This window comes from Aspergillus tubingensis (assembly GCF_013340325.1).
Source record: "Aspergillus tubingensis WU-2223L DNA, scaffold_13, whole genome shotgun sequence".
NCBI lineage: Eukaryota > Fungi > Ascomycota > Eurotiomycetes > Eurotiales > Aspergillaceae > Aspergillus > Aspergillus tubingensis.
The window spans coordinates 807061-827716 of NW_023336287.1; the positions used below are offsets into that span (position 1 = coordinate 807061).

At 48.6% G+C, this 20656-nt stretch overlaps 3 protein-coding genes across 3 annotated transcripts; 1 reads left to right on the forward strand and 2 right to left on the reverse strand.

Moving 5' to 3' along the window:
- Positions 1–2771: 2771 nt before the first annotated feature.
- AtWU_10573 (serine/threonine protein kinase) lies at positions 2772–4706 on the reverse strand (the record flags this gene model as incomplete). The annotated part of the gene is made up of 6 exons (XM_035505677.1): positions 2772–3387; positions 3435–3719; positions 3769–3815; positions 3869–4132; positions 4249–4528; positions 4576–4706. The coding sequence occupies 6 exons, from the start codon at positions 4704–4706 to the stop codon at positions 2772–2774; spliced, it is 1623 nt and encodes a 540-aa protein (XP_035361570.1).
- A 491-nt stretch (positions 4707–5197) lies between these two features.
- On the reverse strand, positions 5198–7217 carry AtWU_10574 (putative C2H2 finger and ankyrin domain protein; the record flags this gene model as incomplete). Its single annotated transcript, XM_035505678.1, has 2 exons — positions 5198–7074; positions 7169–7217. 2 exons carry the CDS (start codon positions 7215–7217, stop codon positions 5198–5200), a joined length of 1926 nt encoding a protein of 641 aa, XP_035361571.1.
- Positions 7218–9058: 1841 nt separating this feature from the next.
- AtWU_10575 (ATP-binding cassette glutathione S-conjugate transporter YCF1) lies at positions 9059–14250 on the forward strand (the record flags this gene model as incomplete). Its single annotated transcript, XM_035505679.1, has 9 exons — positions 9059–9352; positions 9426–12242; positions 12303–12406; positions 12476–12521; positions 12575–13359; positions 13427–13581; positions 13644–13712; positions 13804–13895; positions 13987–14250. 9 exons carry the CDS (start codon positions 9059–9061, stop codon positions 14248–14250), a joined length of 4626 nt encoding a protein of 1541 aa, XP_035361572.1.
- Between the last annotated feature and the right edge of the window lie 6406 nt (positions 14251–20656).

The following is a 20656-nucleotide window of genomic DNA, read 5'->3' on the forward strand; positions in this document are numbered from 1 at the left end:
TGCGTGTTACGGAGTATACGCCTGGATGAAGTTGATCTATACCTATCTACAAAGCCATGATGCGCCATGCAGCTTGGTATAATTGGGGTAGATAGATAGCTGATGCTGGGCTGATACTGATCGATCATGAATCCTATCCCTCTTACAGCGGATACGTCTATATAGTTTGTGGTTGGGATGGCAACCCTCGATAACCTGGATACTTAGGGGAAAATGATTCAGTCCCTCAGTTACTCCCTATCACCACGAGATGTCTACATATGAAGTGCTTTTTCCCTCCGTAGATTTGATTAAAGCCCTAAGAAGTTCTGCTTTTTCCTCGAATAAAAAGAAAGAAATCAATACATGAACATCTTTTCTGGGACCATTTCCCAGACAGGTAAAATTGAAACGCCATCGCGTCGCGCGTCGCGTCGCGTGAGTAGCGCGTCTAGCGGAAGCGCGTTCACCAATCAACAGTGGCGAGCAACGCAGGTGACCAATCGGCTGGACTCATCGAATGTCTAGATGACTTCAGTTCCAAGTGACCGACTCGGTCATCAGCATCACCGTCATCGCACTCATTGGATTTATCGATTTTCCTCTAGCCGGGGCTTCCGATGAACCGCAACGATTGATGATTCTGGCCGTTGTTGTCTTGAACACAAGACAAGCATCCCTCCACTAACCAGTTGTGTCTCGCTGGCAAAGCAAGAAACCCATCGTCCACTGTTTCCTCCTATCGCTCCGACTTATCGGGGGGCCCCTCCTCCTGCCCTCCTTGCTTCTTTCCCGGACACTCACGGATCTTCCCTTTCTCAAATCCACATTCTTGCTCAGGGCAAGGTTTTGATCTCCTTCACACAGGATCGTGACTCCAGGTGGCTATGCACTGTTATTTTGGCTCGTGTCTCAAAGACCGTGCCTGCGACTACTAGTAGCTCCCCAGCCGCCTCGGGATATTATGCGTCAGATGACTGCACGTTGATGTTGCCCATCATTTCTTTCTGCCTACCCTCCTTTGTTTGTCCTTGCTTCATCAGTGCAACCTGGAGTTGCACTCGGAGAAATTGCCCACGGTCTGCTGCATCGCATTATCTCGCAGCTGAAGATATCTCCGGACGGGTATATTCTACGACTGCCCCAATGAATTTGCCACAAACACCCCCATTCAGACTGACATAGCATGGACCACTAATAACAGATACGTTCTTCGTTTTGGCATCACCTACACTGGGCCTAGAACCAGACAAATCTATCAAGAAGCCCCAGCCTGCCTCTACAAAGCCGGAGCCTGAGACCAAACCAAAGAACCCAGACAAGGGTTGACGATCTCAGTACCACGATTAGCAACTCTCTCAGAAGATCCCCTAGAATAGCACCACAAGCGCAAACCATCAGCACGAGAGAAACTCAGCTCAAACCTTTTGCCCTGTTTCTCTAACTCTACCCACCTTTCCGTTCATCCCTACTCTCCCCCAGCCTCTGCGCAGCATCCACCACCCACGCAAGGGACACCACACCCTATCGGACAATTTTCCCACCGGTTCCCGGGGGAATCTAATCTACTAACTACCTATGCGAATCACAGCACATGCAGGTGCAGGGCGATTGACACCTGCACGGGTTTCTTGCTCCACCTAGGAGGTTTTTCATCAGCTACCCCTTGATGCACTGTTATTGGTTACGTCCCTCCGCAGCACCAGTAGTCCGAACACACGACGTCAACGTGCGTCTCATAGGAAGTATATCAAGCGTCTACTATAGAACTCTACGGCGAAAGGAGTCTTTAGTATTACTACTTCCAGTAATAACCGACTACATTACTCGGTACAGCCTTAAGACATAGATCGTCGGCCCCACACACATAGATACAGTTTGGGGTACCTTGATCCAACCTATAGACTATACCATTAGTAGTAATCAGAGTATCGACCTAGTCTCACCCATCTCATCCTATATAACACCCCTACGCAGTAATCCCATGACCTTACCCAGTGATTCAGGATTCTATAATAAAAGCAACCTTATATATACAGTCTGGATCCATCCCAGATCTGTAATACTTCCAACTCAGCCTAAATTCTTCCTGTTTCTCTATAGCTTTCACCCGAATCAAACAAAACACTGCCACACAATACTTATATTACACGAAGATTTACGTATCCCCAATACCTAAGGATTTCCTCTCCTTCCTTCCTTTCCTCCCTCCTACCCTCTCCCTTCCAGCCTTCAGACCAGACAAAGGGACATCCCATCCCATCCCATCCCATCCCACCAACCCACCCCTTGATAAGATTTTCCTACATCATCGGCAATGAATACACTTTCCAAAAGCCCCTGTTCTACCCATTCAAATTCAAGGACCCTGTGGTCTAGTAAGTTAAGATTAGTTGAGGTACTATATTGGTAGTAGTAGTAGCGTAGCTGATTGAAGGGAAGGGCCTGAGGGTTTCTGGGAGTTACGTAGCCATTGGGACTTATTAATCTGTTATACAAGGAGTTGAGACATGGCTGTGTGGGACATATTGTGCCTTCTTGCTGGCGTTCCGGATGCGCCCTTGTTCGTTGTCTGGTCTGGTTGCTCAATATTGCGATGCGCATGGCAACGCTGTTTGTTCGATTACATTTGTCTGTTTGTTCGTGGTCCTGTGGGATGGAAAACTCAGTGTTTTTCCATTTCAAAGCTATTATAGATCTATCTATGCTATAGCTAGCGTGTTGAGATTAGCCACTCTTTCTAGCATATCCCCCCTCCATGTCCCATGAATTTACCGTTGGATGTTTAACCCTCAGACTGTGAGTGGAGGTAAGTTGAGATCCGACAAAGTAGGAGAAGCAATCTCGTGACCGGAGAGATCTTCAAGTGATGAGCTGGGGCTCCTTGTCTTGTTTGATGCTGGGCCATGTGCTCCGAACACTATACTTGAGAGCGGCTTCTTTTGGATATTTTCAATACCATCAAGGTCGGAATCATTACTCGCTGCTTCCCGAGCAAGCGTTTGGTCATTGAAGCAATTCAAGCTGGTGATATCCACAATTATCGGCGCTTGGGGAGAGCATGGAGTCCAATCTCTGATTGATCGACAGTAAAGCTCTCGAAATTCGGCCGAATGAATTGGATTGCTGAACCACGCATGTTGCAACCCTTGGTTGGCAGTCATGCGCTCTTCTGCGACAATTCTGAGGAGGCGTTGAATGAAATCCTTTGCTCGGGGATGCGCAAATTGTCTGGTAAGACTCGCTTCCAGCTTCTCATACCCACCGATTTTAGCCAAGTCAATCGCGTACGTTGCCCTTGAGCCATCACACGAAGTACTACCTGTGAGTAAGACCGCTGTTACGCAACCTAGCGACCACATGTCTGCAGCTTTCGTATAACCTTCTTGACTAGGATCTATGACTTCTCTGTTCTGAAATTAGCGCCAAACAACTGCAACGATCAGAACACTAACGGAGCACTATATTCGAATGTGCCAACCATTGTCGACATTCGTCCAGGGTTGCGGGTGGCGCATCCAAAGTCAGATAGCACCACCCTGCATCCGTCCTCCAAGGATGTCATGAGTATATTATCTGGTTTCAGGTCCCGATGAACGATATCCTGACCATGCAAGTAATCCAAAGCCATCAGCAGCTGCCTGATTATGACTGCAGCCTCCATGTTGGTCAGCATCCCCCCTTTGTACTGGATATAAGAGAACAGATCTCCACCAGGTACCAACTCCTGAAAGAGATAGCTACGTTTCTTTAGCTATGACCCATGTGCAGGTCCGTGGACACACTTACATATGGAAATTAGTTTGTATCACTTTTTCGAGGCTGATAATGTTGGGCTACTGTGGTGTCAGAGCAATGGCGAACAACGAGATTCAATGCGCCAACTTACATGGCATAGATCTTTCAGTATTAGGGCCTCGCGGCCGAAAACTTCCAATCTTTTCTTAAGCTTTGCTTCACGGTCAGGCGTTCGTAGCTTCTTCCCGTACTTCACACTGAAGAGTTTGGCTTTTCGCAAGACAGTTGTATCGCCATTGTCGTCATCATTATCACCTGTCCATGATCCCCTAAATATCTTTTCCCTCAGAGGTCGAAGGTTTATAACCTTGCAAGCAAGCTGCTGACCACTAATCGAGTTGTAGGCCATGTACACCTGTCCGTAAGCACCAGAACCCAGTTTACGTGGTGTGACGCAGTACATGTTGTCGAAAATCCGCGAAAATCAGCAAGCATATCGATCTCAATGTAGAATAGAATAGCATTACTTACCTGACACTCTTTTGTCATGATGGCACCTAGGCGTTCTTGCATATGCATCGGATAACTGAACCTGAGAAATATACTCCTCGGCAGCTGGAGTATATCGCCATCACTGAGGAGAAACCCACCCCTGCCTGCCATGGGGTAGATATTCCACAAGGCCCCATTTGCCGAGATATTCTCAGCGTAAACCAATGGCAAGATGGTTCCAGGGTTCTCATGGTCGAACAGGACGGTGTAGATGCGGAGGTGCTGACGAGAAATAAACGTAGCATCCACGACGAGATGGCTTTATTTCGGTTAACCTCCACATGCGAGATGGGACAAGAAGCATACCATCTATCCGAGTCTCTACCGACATATACCGTCTGATGGCTCCGAATGATCAGCTGCTCACCTGCTTGGCCGGTCTCTGGATACCATCTAGATAGTATCCCTACCGCATCCGGAGCCTGAGACCAGGACATGGTGGGCGCTGGGGTGATCGAGAAATTGTAGGAATAACGATAATTTAGGATGCTTGCTAGGTGGGATATAGATAAAAATCAATTGAGAGAATTGATGAGTCAAGGAATAGGATAATTAAAAGTTAGTATAGAGTTGTTCACGCTGGAACTTCCAGCGCCAGCAGGTCACGGGTCAGGTTCCTGCCTTCCTATCTGGTAAGCTCTAAGGCAGCAACAATCATCCACTGCACTATCACTGTTATCTAGTATACTGTTGAAGGATTGGGCTCGCCGTTGAACTACTAGTTGCCAGCATCTATAGGTTCAGAAAGCAGGATACAAGGTATAGCCAGCCGGAGCACAACCGAAAATGGACTGCTGGCTGCCGTGGCCATTCATTTCTATTCATCAAAAGACATCAATACGCTCCGTACAATGCAATGCTACAGGCCATGACTTCATCATACATTTGGGGGAAAGCAAAGAGTGGAAGAGTTGAGTGGTTAACCCCATCATTGCCCTTGCATTCTTCGAAAGCGTTCTTCAGCTGCTCTAGCGCGGCGCTCTCGTTCCAACCGCATTCTCATTTCCGGCGTCATACCTCGCATCTCCTCTTCTCTCTTCTCAGAAGCCGTCTTCTCAACAGAGCCCAGAGTTCGACCAGCTGGTTTCTTGGAGGCGCGTTGTGCCGCACTAGCCGCTTCCTCCTTTTTCAAACGATCCATTTCGGCCTTGCGTCGACTAATCTCTTCTTCTTCTGCGGTCTTTCGCTCCCTCTCAGAGCGGCTGTTGGCCTCGTCTCGAGAGATCGGTGACGGCACTTTGGTAGCTTCCCAATTCCACTTTGATTCGCCTAGCTCATGACGCGCAACGCGGAAGGCGTCCCGCGTCGCACGATCCCCAGCAAGCTCGAATGGCGTTCTTCCTTCGCCATTGGTTGCGGTTGGATCTGCTGTAGTTTTGGTCAAAAGGGCAAGGACCATGGATGGTGAGTTCAGGTTGGCAGCGAAGTGGAGGGGGGTAGGACAGCGGAAGTTCTGCTGAGAGTCGGAAGGTCGAAAGATGAAGGATGTAGGGATCGAGTTCTTGGATAGATAGGTCATCAAAGCTGGGATTTTAGAACGACGGATAAGAGCCTGTATTTGGGTTGTGTGAAGCATAGCCTCTTCATCTTCTTTGGAAACCTTGGGCTTCTGCTGTTGAGGCCGTGGAGTTGATGGCTTCGACACTTCGTCCCGTTGCTTGGCCTCTGCAGCCGCCAATGCGGCTTCGTCGACTTGGCTTACTTTCACACGGGTGAGCTCCTTGAAGCAACGCATCAGCTCGCTTTGGGTTGCTCGACGGGTGCTGAACGGGAAGCCTCTCAATCTCGGGTCGTTTTGCCTGAGAACCTGGCCCTCGTACTGGCTGAAAAGGATTCGACGATTCGTACTGCCCGTGGCACGAACAAACAATAATTCGGCTTCATCAATCATCTGTTTCCAATCGGCCAATAAATCTCTGATCTCCTTCTCTAATGCAGCTTCGTTGTATCTTCTGAGACTGGAACCTGCCGAATGTGCGGCTCCCTTGGCAGCATCATTAGCAGATTGTGAGCCACCTTGCTTTCGTCTGGTCGTGTAACGATGGAACGTCTTGTGCGCAATGACTCGAGCTTGTCTATCCTCAATACCACCCTGCCTCCGGTGGATCTCGGGAGCCAGCGAGACCAGCATAGCAGCGAAGTGACCTCCCCCAATCATGCACATGAAAACATGAGGGCTGGGTGATGACGGCGCCTCTGGAGCATTTCCGTTGGCTCTCGGTTGCATGATAGGCGGGAGTTGCTTTCTTTTTATGGATTCAACGAGGTGTCTGGGCTCATCCTGTTCAGCATTTGAGAACAAGGCCCGGTAGACACCTAAGGACATGTTGGAAGGCAGTCGTGTGCTAGAGAGCCAGAAAAGTGGTGGCCTGCCGGAAGTTATCTTCTTCGATGGTACTTCATCCTCAGCGGTCACCTGGGAGAGTTTGGCCTGTTTCTTCAGCAATGCTGAAAGTTGATCATTCTCTTCCTCATCCTCTGCTTCTGACGACTCGGACCCAGATATAGACTCGTCGAGTTCCCCTATAGCCTTTGCGAATTGAGACTCGTCCAACGTCGGACCACCCCTAAGCTGCGCCTTCAGGTTGTATCTATGATGATCCGAGCGAACATGACTCCGTTGTTCTTGGACGTTCAGATACGAGACCCTGCAGAGAGTACAACTTGTCGTCGAGGCCACCGCGTGATCCAACACTACTTCATCCGTTTTGTCTGAAACAGCTTCAGGGGTGTCCGCCCGTAATATCGATTGGTTTTCATGCTTTGTGGTCAGCGTCGAGAGAAGTTCCTGTGGAAGATTGTACACTTTGAATGTAATAATGTGTCAGCAAGCCATCTATCACTATGGAATTAATAAATAAAAGGCTCAATTCAGGGACGAGCGAAATCCATTTCTTACCATATAGAGGCCTTTTAATAAGTTCCTCAAGAGGTGTATCTGCAGCCATGTTGACGCCCCAGAAACGCACGCCTGTTGTTGAAGTTTTGAGCGATCTGGGATTTGAATGTTGCGCGCCAAAAGAATGACGCTGCAGGAACCCCTCTTGCAAGCCTACTCACCGCCTTCCGCCTTGGAGGTGGGGCGCGAGGCTCAATCCAAATGCTTCTGGAAGGCAGCCGCTCCATTGTTCGGTTCCAGACTGGCCCCTACTATTGTAGAACATTAAGTAACTGCTGCATCACCGGCTCGAGGAGAATGAAAATCAATGGAAGCGGTGAGACAGTCTAGGACTACTGGTTGTGAACATGCGGTAAGTTGGAAATTGCATAGCCCGCCGTACGAAGTAGCCCCAGAAACATTATTATCACTAGTTTCTGTACGTCGTCAGGCGAGCATGCTTCCCATACTCTGACCACATATTCTATGCTCCTATTTCAATATTTTCCTTGATATCCGAGACAAACAACTGCCTATCCCGATGAAGCTTGCTTGACGATGACAGAGGTTGCGATCAGCACACGGGCTACTGTGGATATCTGGTTGATAGCACTCTTTCCAAGTGGAGCAGGGCTGATAGGCTACCCAGTGACTAGTAGTGGTTTTGCCCAATGGCAGTCATCTAACTGCCTCAAGCGATAGAAAAGGCGATGAGCAGACGGTCGATCGCAGTCTGGTGTCCGATGTAGATACCGTGAGGGCGGGCAGAGATTCTGGAAGTTTACTCCGAACAGGCGGTATCTCCGGGTGGGGTAGTAGGTGCTAATTTGGGCTTAAACGCCGACCCCGAGACCTTCAAAACATCCAATCAGGCTGAGCACATTCCGGCGGGTAAGCACGACATCGGTTAGCGTCATCTAATTGAAGGCGAGTCACCGCTCTGAAAGTAAATTACTTACTATATTACTAGGCGTCCTAGTCCTATTTCTAGAAATTAGTAAGACAACCAGAGATACTGTCAGATAGAAGCAGCAGGAAGTTACATAATGAACTACCAGAAGTGTAAGCTACTACGACTCAAACTCGGCCATTCCTCTGAGGCTGGACTGGGATGACCCGGCGAGCCCGGAGTTAACTCAAGTGAGACTAGTAGACTAGCACTGCGTAGATAAGCAGCCGTTCATTACATCATTGGTTATTGCCTCCGCCCACCTACTCTTCATCCAGTGTATCATCTCTGTCGGACTGTGCGCTTCTCAATCCCCGAACCGTTGATGGGACACTGTATGAATCTCGGATATAGAACATTCAATGGACATGTAAAGCCGCATAGAGAGGTAGAATGGCAGTTATAGAGGATACTACTGCTTTCGGTCGAGAACCTTGGATCAACCCTGCCAAGCACCGTTACCACGAGGAAAGAGATCGAATTATGTCATAAGTTCGGAATACATCCCTCCCGGCTTGACTTTGACCAGAAAAGGTACAAGGAGGACGGGAGGATAACTGCAACGCTTCAACTTATACCAACATCCACGCTTTATATACAGATTTCAAAAGGGTTTTCATTCATCGCAACTGCACCAGGGAAAGGGAAAAGGGGGCCATGCGCTTATGCCGCTTATCAGGCCGGACAGAACGGTAACGCCCTTGTACGACTGCTTACTTAGCCTTGTATCTTTTCCGCAAAAGCTTGGGCCCCGAGGCCTTTAGTAAGCAGCTTGCAGCTCACTAACGAATCAGTAGTTCTCCGTGGTTATCGCCCTCGACGAAACGTTCTTCCTTCACGATCGCAATCCTTCCTTGCGTGAAAAGGCAACCTCGGGGCTTTTCACTGCTTCTCCCTTTCCCCCCGTTGCATGTCCGAAAGGACGAGCGATCTAGTGGTTGGGATACTTACATTCGGGGAAAATGCTGGAAGGCAGTTCCCAAACGTTCCTGGGGGATTCCACCCCCGGATCCCTGCTATCGTCAAACCCGAACACAGCATTCCAGTCCCCCAAGTCGCAGCCCTTCTGTGGCGACGTCGAGGGCTGGGGCCCGATTAGCAAGTTCAGATTCGATTTGACGCCATGCTTTCTGGATGCCGGAGTGGCTGTCGTTGCAGCATGGGGTCTGCTTATGGGTACAGGTGCTGTGTGGTATTTGCTTAAAAAGCGAATTCCTCAGCCTGTGTCGAAGAACTGGCACTTTTATGCCAAGCTGGTTAGTATCATATCCCTTCCCCTATAGTATCCCTGCCTATGGACTGACTGGTGCCCATTGCCCCTATGCTTAGGTCGTTTTGTCCGCCTTAATCTTTGCTACTGCCCTACAGGCAGCCATTCAGGTCGAAACTTACCCGGACATCTGGTTTGCCGACTTTCAATTTTGGAGCTCAGTTCTTGTGCTTGCTTCTCTCGCCGTCATCTTTGCAGTGCAGTATTATGAGCACTGGCGCAGCAGGCAGCCCAACGGCGTCGTCTTGTTCTACTGGCTCTTCTTCACCATCGTCTACGGAATCAAATTGCGGTCGCTTGTGGCACGAAAGGCATACCAGGATCAGCTTCCATACTTCGTTACTTTCTCTGTGAGCTTGGGGCTGGCGCTTTTGGAGTTTGCTCTAGAGTACTTGGTTCCCAAGAAACAGAGCGCCTACGATGCGTTGGGCGACGAGGACGAATGCCCTTATGAGTATGCAGATATCTTCTCGGTCCTTACTTTCAGCTGGATGACCCCGATGATGAAATTTGGCTACAAAAACTTTTTGACCCAAGATGATCTCTGGAACCTCCGCCGTCGCGATACAACCGGCGTGACTGGGGCGACACTCAGGGAGAACTGGGAACATGAGCTGAAGAAGAGCAAGCCTTCTCTTTCGTTGGCTTTGATCAAATCATTCGGTGGCTCTTTCTTGCGTGGTGGAATGATCAAATGCGGAAGCGACACACTGGCCTTCGTCCAGCCCCAGCTTCTGCGTCTGCTGATCAACTTCATCAATTCCTACCGGACCGACGAGCCTCAGCCAGTCATTCGGGGTGTGGCCATAGCTCTCGCCATGTTTCTGGTGTCCGTATCGCAGACCATGTGTCTTCACCAGTACTTCCAAAGGGCCTTTGACACCGGTATGCGCGTCAAGTCTGCTCTGACTGGCCTGATTTATGCGAAGTCACTGAGACTCTCCAGTGAGGGCCGCTCAACGAAGACAACCGGTGACATTGTCAATCATATGGCTGTCGATCAGCAGCGCTTGTCCGATCTCACCCAGTTCGGTGTTCAGCTATGGTCCGCGCCGTTCCAGATCACCCTCTGCATGCTCTCTCTCTATCAGCTTGTCGGATACAGCATGTTCGCGGGTATCGGTGTGATGCTACTCATGATTCCGTTGAACGGTGTGATAGCTCGGATGATGAAGAAGCTGCAGCTTGTTCAGATGAAGAACAAGGATTCAAGATCACGACTGATGACGGAGATTTTGAATAACATCAAGAGTATCAAACTTTACGCATGGAATACAGCCTTCATGAACAAGCTCAGCCACATCCGTAATGACTTGGAATTGAACACGCTCCGCAAAATTGGTGCGACACAGTCCATTGCAAACTTTACTTGGCAGTCGACCCCTTTCCTTGTCTCTTGCTCCACATTCACTGTCTACGCCTTGACGCAAGACAAGCCTCTTACCACCGATGTGGTGTTTCCGGCCTTGACGCTCTTCAACCTGCTTACTTTCCCGCTCTCTATCCTTCCAATGGTCATCACGGCTGTCATTGAAGCCTCGGTGGCTGTCAAGCGTCTGACGGATTATTTCACCGCAGAGGAATTGCAAACCGACGCTGTTAAGATTGAGGATACCGTTTCTCATATCGGTGACGAGTCTGTCAGAATTCAGGATGCTTCCTTCACGTGGAACAGGTACGAAGGCACGCACGTGATTGAAAACATCAGCTTCAGTGCCCGTAAGGGTGAGCTCAGCTGCATTGTTGGGAGAGTCGGAGCTGGTAAATCGTCTTTGCTTCAGTCATTGCTGGGTGATTTGTGGAGGACCGAAGGTGAAGTTGTTGTACGAGGTCGCATTGCCTATGTTGCCCAATCGCCCTGGGTCATGAACGCAAGCGTCCGTGAAAACATCGTTTTTGGTCATCGCTGGGACCCCCAATTCTACGACCTCACCGTCGAGGCATGTGCTTTGCTGGACGATTTCAAGAATCTGCCGGATGGTGATCAAACCGAAGTTGGTGAAAGAGGAATCTCACTATCTGGAGGACAAAAGGCTCGGTTGACCCTCGCTAGAGCTGTCTATGCTCGTGCCGACATCTACCTTCTCGATGATGTGCTCTCTGCAGTCGATCAACATGTGGGAAGACATCTCATCAACAGGGTTCTTGGTCAAAACGGCATTCTGAGCACCAAGACTAGGATCCTTGCGACAAATGCTATTCCTGTTTTGAAGGAGGCTGATTACATCGGCTTGCTGCGCAACAAGACCATTATCGAGAGCGGAACCTATGAACAATTGCTGGCTATGAAGGGTGAGGTCGCGAACCTGGTTCGTACCACGATGAACGACTCGGACGACGACGAAGAGTCTGGCACTGATAGCCGTGACCTAGCGAGCCCTGAAAGCTCGGAATCTGTCACTGTTATCGATAATGCGGAGTCTGACTCGGATCCTGAGGATGCTGAGCGAGAAATTGGTGCCCTTGCTCCGATCAGGGCTGCTGGTGGTAGAAGAACAAGCACTGTAACTCTGCGACGTGCGAGCACTGCCAGCTGGAAGGGCCCTAGGCGGAAGCTAGGGGACGAAGAAAATGTCCTGAAGAGCAAGCAGACCCAAGAGACCTCGCAGCAAGGCAAAGTCAAGTGGAGCGTTTATGGCGAGTACGCTAAGAACAGTAACATCGTTGCCGTTTGCTTCTACCTAACCGCCCTCCTGGGAGCCCAGACTGCGCAGGTCTTAGGCAGTTTTTGGCTTAAGCACTGGTCTGAAGTTACCGAAGCCCAGCCAGATGTGCCTGTCGGCAAATACATTGGTATCTACTTGGCCTTTGGCTTGGGATCGTCCCTTCTGGTCATCGTTCAGAATTTGATCTTGTGGATCTTCTGTTCTATTGAGGTATGCTGGATTTCCCGTACCCCAAGATGCTTCTACATCAATTGCTTAACCATATGCTAGGCCTCCCGCAAACTTCATGAACGCATGGCATTCGCCATTTTCCGTTCTCCCATGAGCTTCTTCGAGACAACACCATCCGGCCGAATTCTCAACCGATTCTCTAGGTGAGTTCTTTTCCTAGTGTCATCGAGATATTGAGATTTGATCGAGGAAGGCTAACTTTACTTGCTCAGCGACGTCTATCGCATTGATGAAGTGCTTGCGCGGACCTTCAACATGGTGAGTTTAAGATACCCTTCTGATTGGCTACTGTCGCTTACATCTACCAATAGCTCTTCGGCAACTCTGCCAAAGCCATTTTCACCATGATTGTTATCGCATCCTCAACCCCGGCATTCCTCATTCTGGTGATTCCCTTGAGCTACGTATACTTCAGCTACCAAAAGTACTACCTCCGCACATCGCGTGAACTGAAGCGCTTGGACAGCGTTACGCGCAGTCCTATCTATGCTCACTTCCAGGAGTCTCTGGGCGGCATTTCGACGATTCGTGCCTATAGACAGGAAGAGCGATTTACTCTGGAGAACGAGTGGCGAATGGATGCGAATGTGCGTGCATACTTCCCATCCATCAGTGCCAACCGTTGGCTTGCTGTGCGTCTCGAGTTCATTGGCTCTGTAATCATCCTGGCCTCCGCGGTACTTTCTATCGTTTCCGTAGCGACCGGCAGTGGGATATCTGCTGGCATGGTTGGTCTAGCCATGTCCTACGCTCTACAGATTACCCAATCTCTGAACTGGATCGTCCGCCAGACGGTCGAGGTTGAGACCAACATCGTGTCGGTTGAGCGTGTACTAGAGTACGCAAGCCTGCCCAGCGAGGCACCAGAGGTGATTTTCAAGCATCGTCCTGCTATTGGCTGGCCGGCGCAAGGCGCGGTATCGTTCAACAACTACAGCACACGTTACCGCCCAGGGCTTGATCTCGTGCTCAAAGATATCAATCTTGATATCAAGCCCCACGAGAAGATCGGCGTGGTTGGTCGCACAGGTGCAGGCAAGAGTTCACTGACTCTGGCACTGTTCCGCATTATCGAACCGGATAATGGCAGCATCAGGTAAGGACTGCTGCCCGACGTTATTCCATCGTGGCGAAATAGGTTCAAAGGCTAACGCTGTGTGTAGCATCGACGGGCTGAACGTGTCGACCATTGGCCTTTTCGATCTGCGGGGCCGCCTTGCCATCATTCCTCAAGATCCGGCCATGTTTGAAGGAACCGTACGGGATAATTTGGACCCACGACATGTGCATGATGACACCGAACTCTGGAGTGTGCTTGGTACGTTGGGCTACATTGCATACGAACGCTAAGCGTGATTAACTGACCTGTGATTGCTGCAGAACATGCGCGACTTAAAGATCACATCGCGCAAATGGACGGTCAGTTGGATGCCCAAATTCAGGAAGGAGGTAAGCATGTGGCTGGTTTTGGCCTCTCTCTCGTGCATTTCTGCGCGGTTTTTACCACATTAAGGATCTGGATTAACCTAGTTAATGGCAGGATCCAATCTCAGTCAAGGGCAGCGACAGCTGGTTTCCCTGGCGCGAGCGCTGTTGACGCCTAGTAATATTCTCGTGCTGGACGAGGCAACGGTACGTGGCCAATCGCATTGCAATTTGGTTGTTTCATTACTTTACCCCCGTTTTTCTTTCATCTCGCCTCCAAACTTACAGTTAGCTTTAGGCGGCAGTGGATGTGGAAACGGACGCATTGCTGCAACGCACGTTGCGCAGCAGCATTTTCCAAGACCGGACGATCATCACTATCGCACATCGTATCAATACCATTATCGATTCTGATCGAATCGTGGTGCTCGACAAGGGCCGGGTGGTCGAGTTCGACACGCCTGCGGAGCTGATCAAGCGCGAAGGCCGGTTTTATGAGCTGGTCAAAGAGGCCGGACTCCTTGACAGCAGCGACGGGCCTGGAGTTACGCAACAATCCTAGCGCTTATGACGAACATGGCGCTTCCTAGATGGCCGGAAGGGTAGCCTGTCTGGTTTCAGGCCGATCCCTCGCCCCCGACATGACTCACTGGGCTGCGTTATGAGAGTGCGTACCATGCGTACCCCGTGGAATAGGCTCGGCTTAGTCTGTACTTCGTACATAGACAGAGCTATTGTTCGAGCGCTGCATGGGGGTCCATAGCAAGTCTGTGCGTCTGATTGGGACGCAAAGTGAGGACGTTTAAAAAATAAAAAGTTGAAAGGAAAAAAGGGGGTGTGGGAGGGGTGTCGGTATTGCACCGCGGAACCAGGTATTCGATTCGAGCGTGGAATCATACGAGATGTGATTAGCAATTCCGGATTGCTCGGAGGTGTTTTGTCTGTCTGGGTCTAGATAGGAAGTGGAGGTCTGTTCTGTCAGGGTGTGACTAAAAAAAGTATGATCTTGCTGGAAGATACGCACACACACATAGTATTATATATATTGGCGTTTTGACTTACTAAACCATCTACAAGTAGTGGCTGGCTATAATCGCCGTACTCTCACTACACTATCAACCCTCTCCTAAATCTACTTAGTAGTAACCCTTCTTACCCCTCAAACCCACCACACCCTGTTCCTTTCTTTCCACGCGCAAAGCGACAAAAGAAAAAAAAAAAAAAAGGAGGAGGAGAATCAGCACCATCATCGATAGTAGCGGTGTAGAAAAAAGGACAGGCACCTGCCAGACAGAAAACCCGGACTCTGCAGGATGCATTGCATGGCATGCATGTACTAGCGCCACACACACACACCAGAACAAACAACTGGACTTTGCTCTGCGTTTTGCTGACTGATAGCATTTCCGCCAATCTTATAGCAGCGTTGATGCAGTCATGTTATTATTGTGGTTATTGCAGTGGTGTCACGATGCTGATGTGATGTGATGCTGATGCTGATGATGATGAAGTCACTACCTACCTACCTAGTTACTTACTTACTAGTAGGGATAGGATCAGGTTTCGGGACTAGTATAGTATAGTATAGTATAGTAAAGTAAAGTAAGTAAATTATATGTGATGAAATTAGATGTCATTACGTGGTTTGTTAAAGGTGTACTTACTATGTATGTATGTATGGTACTATGTGTGCTTTCTAACTATGACTGTGAAGGTCTGTCTCACCGTTGTGTATATCCCATTTGGGATGGTTAATTAGTAGTAGTAGTAGTAGTAAGTTGATTGAATGTTTTATATTGTTGTTTGTTTGAATATGTGTAAGTAATACTCCTTGGTTTCAACACTACTTACATGTATCTATACTCTGTATGGTATATATACAAACACCGCAGGCAGATATTGATTGAAGTATTGATAGTATTTGCAAGAGTTAAAGGACCGAGGTAAATAAAGTACCGGTCCTTTGTGTTTAGTACTTTAGATTCTACTTACTTACCGTAGTAACTAGTAGTTAGTACTATATGTTATATGAGATCACAGCTACGTGGTATCACTCACTTCATAGTTAAGCGAAGCGCCGCCCTGATGAAGCTTTGCATGATGTGGCGTCGTCGTTTCTGTCCTGAGCAGGGTTTTTTATCTGATCTGGATTGACGGTGAGGTAGACACACGATGGTGCTTAAGTTGCTCGTGCTCGTGCTTGGGCTGCTCCTCGTGCTCGTGTCCTTGGGAGATAAGTATATATGTGATGTACTAAGTTGTGGAAGTTCGATGGTGGCGTTCGAAGCTGGCAGTTCGAAGTTGGCAATTTGTCTGGTTATGAGTGAATATAGTTACGGTCAGTGCTAGGTAGTAGTAATAGTAGGTATGCCAGCACGTTCATGGACTAGATAGAGTTTGTTTGTTGAGGCCTGACATGATGTTGTGGTGAACCATAGATTTTTCAAGTGCTTTTTGGGTATTTGACTGAGAATGGTGGCGTTGATGTACTACTACAGTAATTGTATAGTAGTAGCATATTATGCGTTACTTTAAAATGGTTCTCATGTCATGAGACAAATTTGATACTACTGCTACTGTTGATGTGAGGATAGAGCGGGATAGATATATATATACTATATATCCCATTATTTGCTCAAGAAAATATAATCAACACTATACTTTCTTCTACTAGTATTTCGATGAAAGATATATATATATAAATATATTTCACCTCCAAAAACCTCGATATCCCCTAACCCTCCTAGTATCTACGAAAACCACAGATCAAAATCAACGGCATGCACAAGTGACAACCAACCCACCCCCGAAGTCTAGAACAACCAAGTACTACTAGCTAACTGACAACTACTACGTAGTAACTAACTAACCCACTACCTACTGCTGCAAGCATTGACTGACTGACTAACAGCCCACTGCGATAAGCGAGTTACTTAGTTACTTACTTAGTTGTCCATGGGGGAAAAAATGAGGGGTTCCCAAACTGGCGGTGAGAATAACAGCAGAGAATCCGAGCAGTTCTTCGATATTCCACAGTACACTACATACGTACTTCGAAGAACCCAAAGAACAACGAATACTAATTCTAGGTACCTGACTAACCTGGTCTAACCAACTAACTTACCGAGGGAGAAGAAGAAGAAGAAGCGGGCGGAGCTGAACACCCTTTTAGTTTTGGTGTTGTTGTTTCGGTTGCCGCTGGCTAGCTGGGGCTTTTGGTTTTGCGCACAGCCTGCACTGCCACAGATATACTTACGTACTGTACTACTTACTACTTAGATAACGGGGTATATGGGGGCTGATAGCGAGTATCTTGTTTAGCCTGAATTGGATGGATTGGAAGGGCGAGTGGCGGATATGCGCTTTTCAGCTTGACGGTCTACCTACGTACTTTGCTAAATACTATTACTAGGTTTCTTGGGTAAGTGATTGTGGCGGCGCTTAATTGGCGCCTTGACGATGTGTCTGCAGATTCCAGGTTTCAAGTTTCATCATTAGGTAGTTTACTTCGCTGTGTCTACGTGGTTGGAAGGAAGCCTGGTATGCTGTGTACCCCACTGCTTAGGGGCAGCGCTTCGATACGATAGATGCGATCACTGCTGAAGATGAACAAGGCATTGGGGATTGCCATAGGTCGGGGTTTGTGCGGACGTTTGTCGGGTACGAGTTCCTATCTGTATGCGCTCTACTGTAAGTGACATGATAAGCTAGCTTGCTGGTGGAAAGTTACACTCCTTGCTTCGCGCATCGCCATCATCATCGTCGTCGCGATTAGTCGATGAGGTTACGGAGTACTGGGCGCGATCGATCGATTAGCCTTCTTCAGAACTCCTGCCTAGTCTAGATACCGATCGCATCGTAGAAAAGGGGAGGGGGAGGGGGGTGGCAATCAGACCCTTCCAGGGAAGTTTAGTATCGCGGCGAGAAGACCGTCTCTAGCCACACCAACTCTGCGAAATAAACTCCAGGAAAACTGAGCTACCAAAGCATATCTCAATTGGTAAACTTTCGGGGAAGTCCCTTCAGATCTGAGGGTGTTGAAGGCAAGCAGGGTGGGCACGGGGATTTGTTCCGGGGTTTGAATGCGCCAATGAGTGCACGCCCCCCTTTTGACGCGAGAGGAGAAGCGCTGCGATAGTTAAGCTAGCTGCTGGTTAGACGAGGGCGGATCTGAGATGATGATGATGATGATGATGACGATGATGTTCTGCATGGGCCAAGTGCCGCGCCGCTTGCTGGACCTGGTCGTCGGGTCGAGGGATCGCGGAACTCAGCTCATGGCGCGATCCACAGGATGACCACTTTGAGCGGCGTGCATGGGAATCGAACGAACGGATTGGATGGTAGTTCGCTTTGGGTCGTGGGACGGGCAAGTTCGTTTCGAGACTTGTACCTCAAAAGGGGAAGGGAAGGAGGTCTAGTTTTTCGGATCGACTGGTTATTGAGTGGTCGCGGGATTTGGGTGTGGCGACGGGGCCAGGTGTCTAGACTATGAGGATTGTGTTGAATTGGAGTTAGTGGAAAGTCAGTGAGAGAGCTAGTTAGTTAGCCAAGCGATAAGCGAGAATGGTGTTGGATTGAAAGGAATTGAGAGGGGGAATCAAATTGGTATCTAACCGAGAAAAATAATTGACTATAGTCAAACATTGTGTTCCGAGATATTTGACAGCTGTGGATGGCTAAGTAATTGGGGGTGAGCGCTTGACAGCGGCTACACACTCATGGCAGGCCAGGATGACGGCTGTGTAAATATAGTAAGAGTGAGTAAGGAGTACCAGTAGATAGACCAAACAGACACAGTGGCTGGCTCAACGCTCAGGCCGTTAGGACTATCTATGGAGACTCAGTCAACTTCCCCGAGACGCCAACCATGGTTCAGTAGTCGACGGTGGGCGGAGTTCCCGACGAGTCGACCCAAGAGTCCAGACGAATTACGGATGGATTCATCTTGAACATTCTCGACGCCATGGGTAAGTAAGTAAGTGTCTGCAGGGACAACAGTAGGTGTGGATAGAGTCAGGCTTGTTGTGCGTTGTGTAAGGATTCTTTTTTGTTTTTTTTGTTTTTTCCTCCCGTTTTCGACGGGGCCAGACAATTACATTGTCCAGGATATCCCTACCGGAGAGCATCCACCGGGAATGGAGCTTGACAGCTGGCCATGGCTCATTTGTCCAACCCGCCCCGCGGGTTACTTCACTATCCAGGTTTTGTCAGTGATGGTTTGTTGACACGCCCGTTTGTGGTGGTCGTTGTGTTGCGTTGTGTGTTCTTTTCAGGGTTTGGGGCTTCGCTTAGTAGACGAAGCTGTGATGATGATACTAAAGTACTCCGTACTAGAAATATATACGAAATATAGGCTCCGTATGCAGTGCAATATTGGAGATGTGGAGTATACTTAGTTGTGGTACGTATGTTAATATCATTTCTCCTAGGTATAGTAATCAATTTATTACAACTCTGAGTAAAGCGATTAGAGACCATACTCATACTCACTTACGCAGCATAACGTAATTGAATAAGGGTATTTTTGAAATTGATTCTCTGAGAGATTGACTGACAGTAACTGACTAACTGAATAGTTGGTTAGTTAACTAACTAGGTGGTAACCTTCAACTGATCGCCAATTATCCTCCTCATCAGCATCATCATTTGGCTCGTTGCAGATCTCCCCGAATCCCCAAATCCAATCCCCGAATTCCCCTGACCCGGATGCCAATTGCCCAAGCAAGCAATATCTCCGTGCCCAGCGAGGCCCTCATCCATCAGCACTTAGTTAGTTAGCACGAAGGAAGGGAAATTAACTAGATGGATAATAATAATAAAGTAACCATGTTAGGTACACCACAATAATACTCGCTATTATTATAAGCATCCACCGACGAAGTGTAGTCATCATAGTAGTATTCCGGGATACACCCCATACCCAGAACCCGCGCCCGCCAGCCACAATCATCATTTTGCTGCAGCACGCACAAAACAAATCATCCCATCCTTCTATCTGTCGGTCAATTCTTCCTTCCCGGCCACTTATCTAAGGCACGAACCAGGAACCCCGGTGTTAGTTTGCTGCATAGGACTTTGGGTCCCAGGAAATGAACCTTGTGGATCCCAGAGAACCCTGTCTTCTGTCTCCTTAGTGTAAGTTGTTCTTGTCTCGCCTCAAGGAACATGATCCGCTCCGTTCGTTTGTCAGTGTCCACACCCACAACCTATCGCACCCCTGCTTGTGGGTGTGATTGTCGCTCTAAATGGAGAAAAGGTACGGATGGCCAAGAGGGGGTTATCTGAAACGGATCAATTGGGAGATGGAACTGTCGGCCGAAGTGGTACCTGCCGGTTGTATACAGTAGTATCTTTCTGTGGATTTTGCGGTGTTTGAGTGATCGGTGTTTGAGTACTACTTCAGGACAAACATATTGCGTCAAGTTAATAGGATAGTGAAGATTCTTCAAAACACGGTACACCCTAGATAGCTAGGTTAGAAAGTACTAGTAAGCTTTTAGCGATTGACCAATATTCAAGAGTTATTCCTAATTCCATCAAGCGAGATTGTTCATTATCGCGAATTTGAGCACCTGGCACAAAAGGTCTAGTACTCCGTAGGTACTTTCCAACTGCGACAATTGACTGACAGAATGGCTCATGGCGGGGGATTGGCCCCTGCGGATTCATTATCCGAAAGCAACCGCGCCCCTCGACAAATAGTCGGTCAAGTTTCAGCTCCTCCTCTTCCTTGACTAAACTCGGGATTTAATTGTTGACGTGCACAATGAGTGGTCGTTGTCCTTAGTTACGTAGACAATCTAGTGCATAGCTCCGAATAAAAGCGAGCGAGGCAGCAAGCGGACGGGACGACCGATGTACTAATTATCTTTTGAAATCCCTGCGTAGATTGGCGCATCAGTCAATCGGACCCGTCGTTAGTGCTGCGCCAGTAATGTGTGGGCATTGCGATCGGAGGGGGTTGC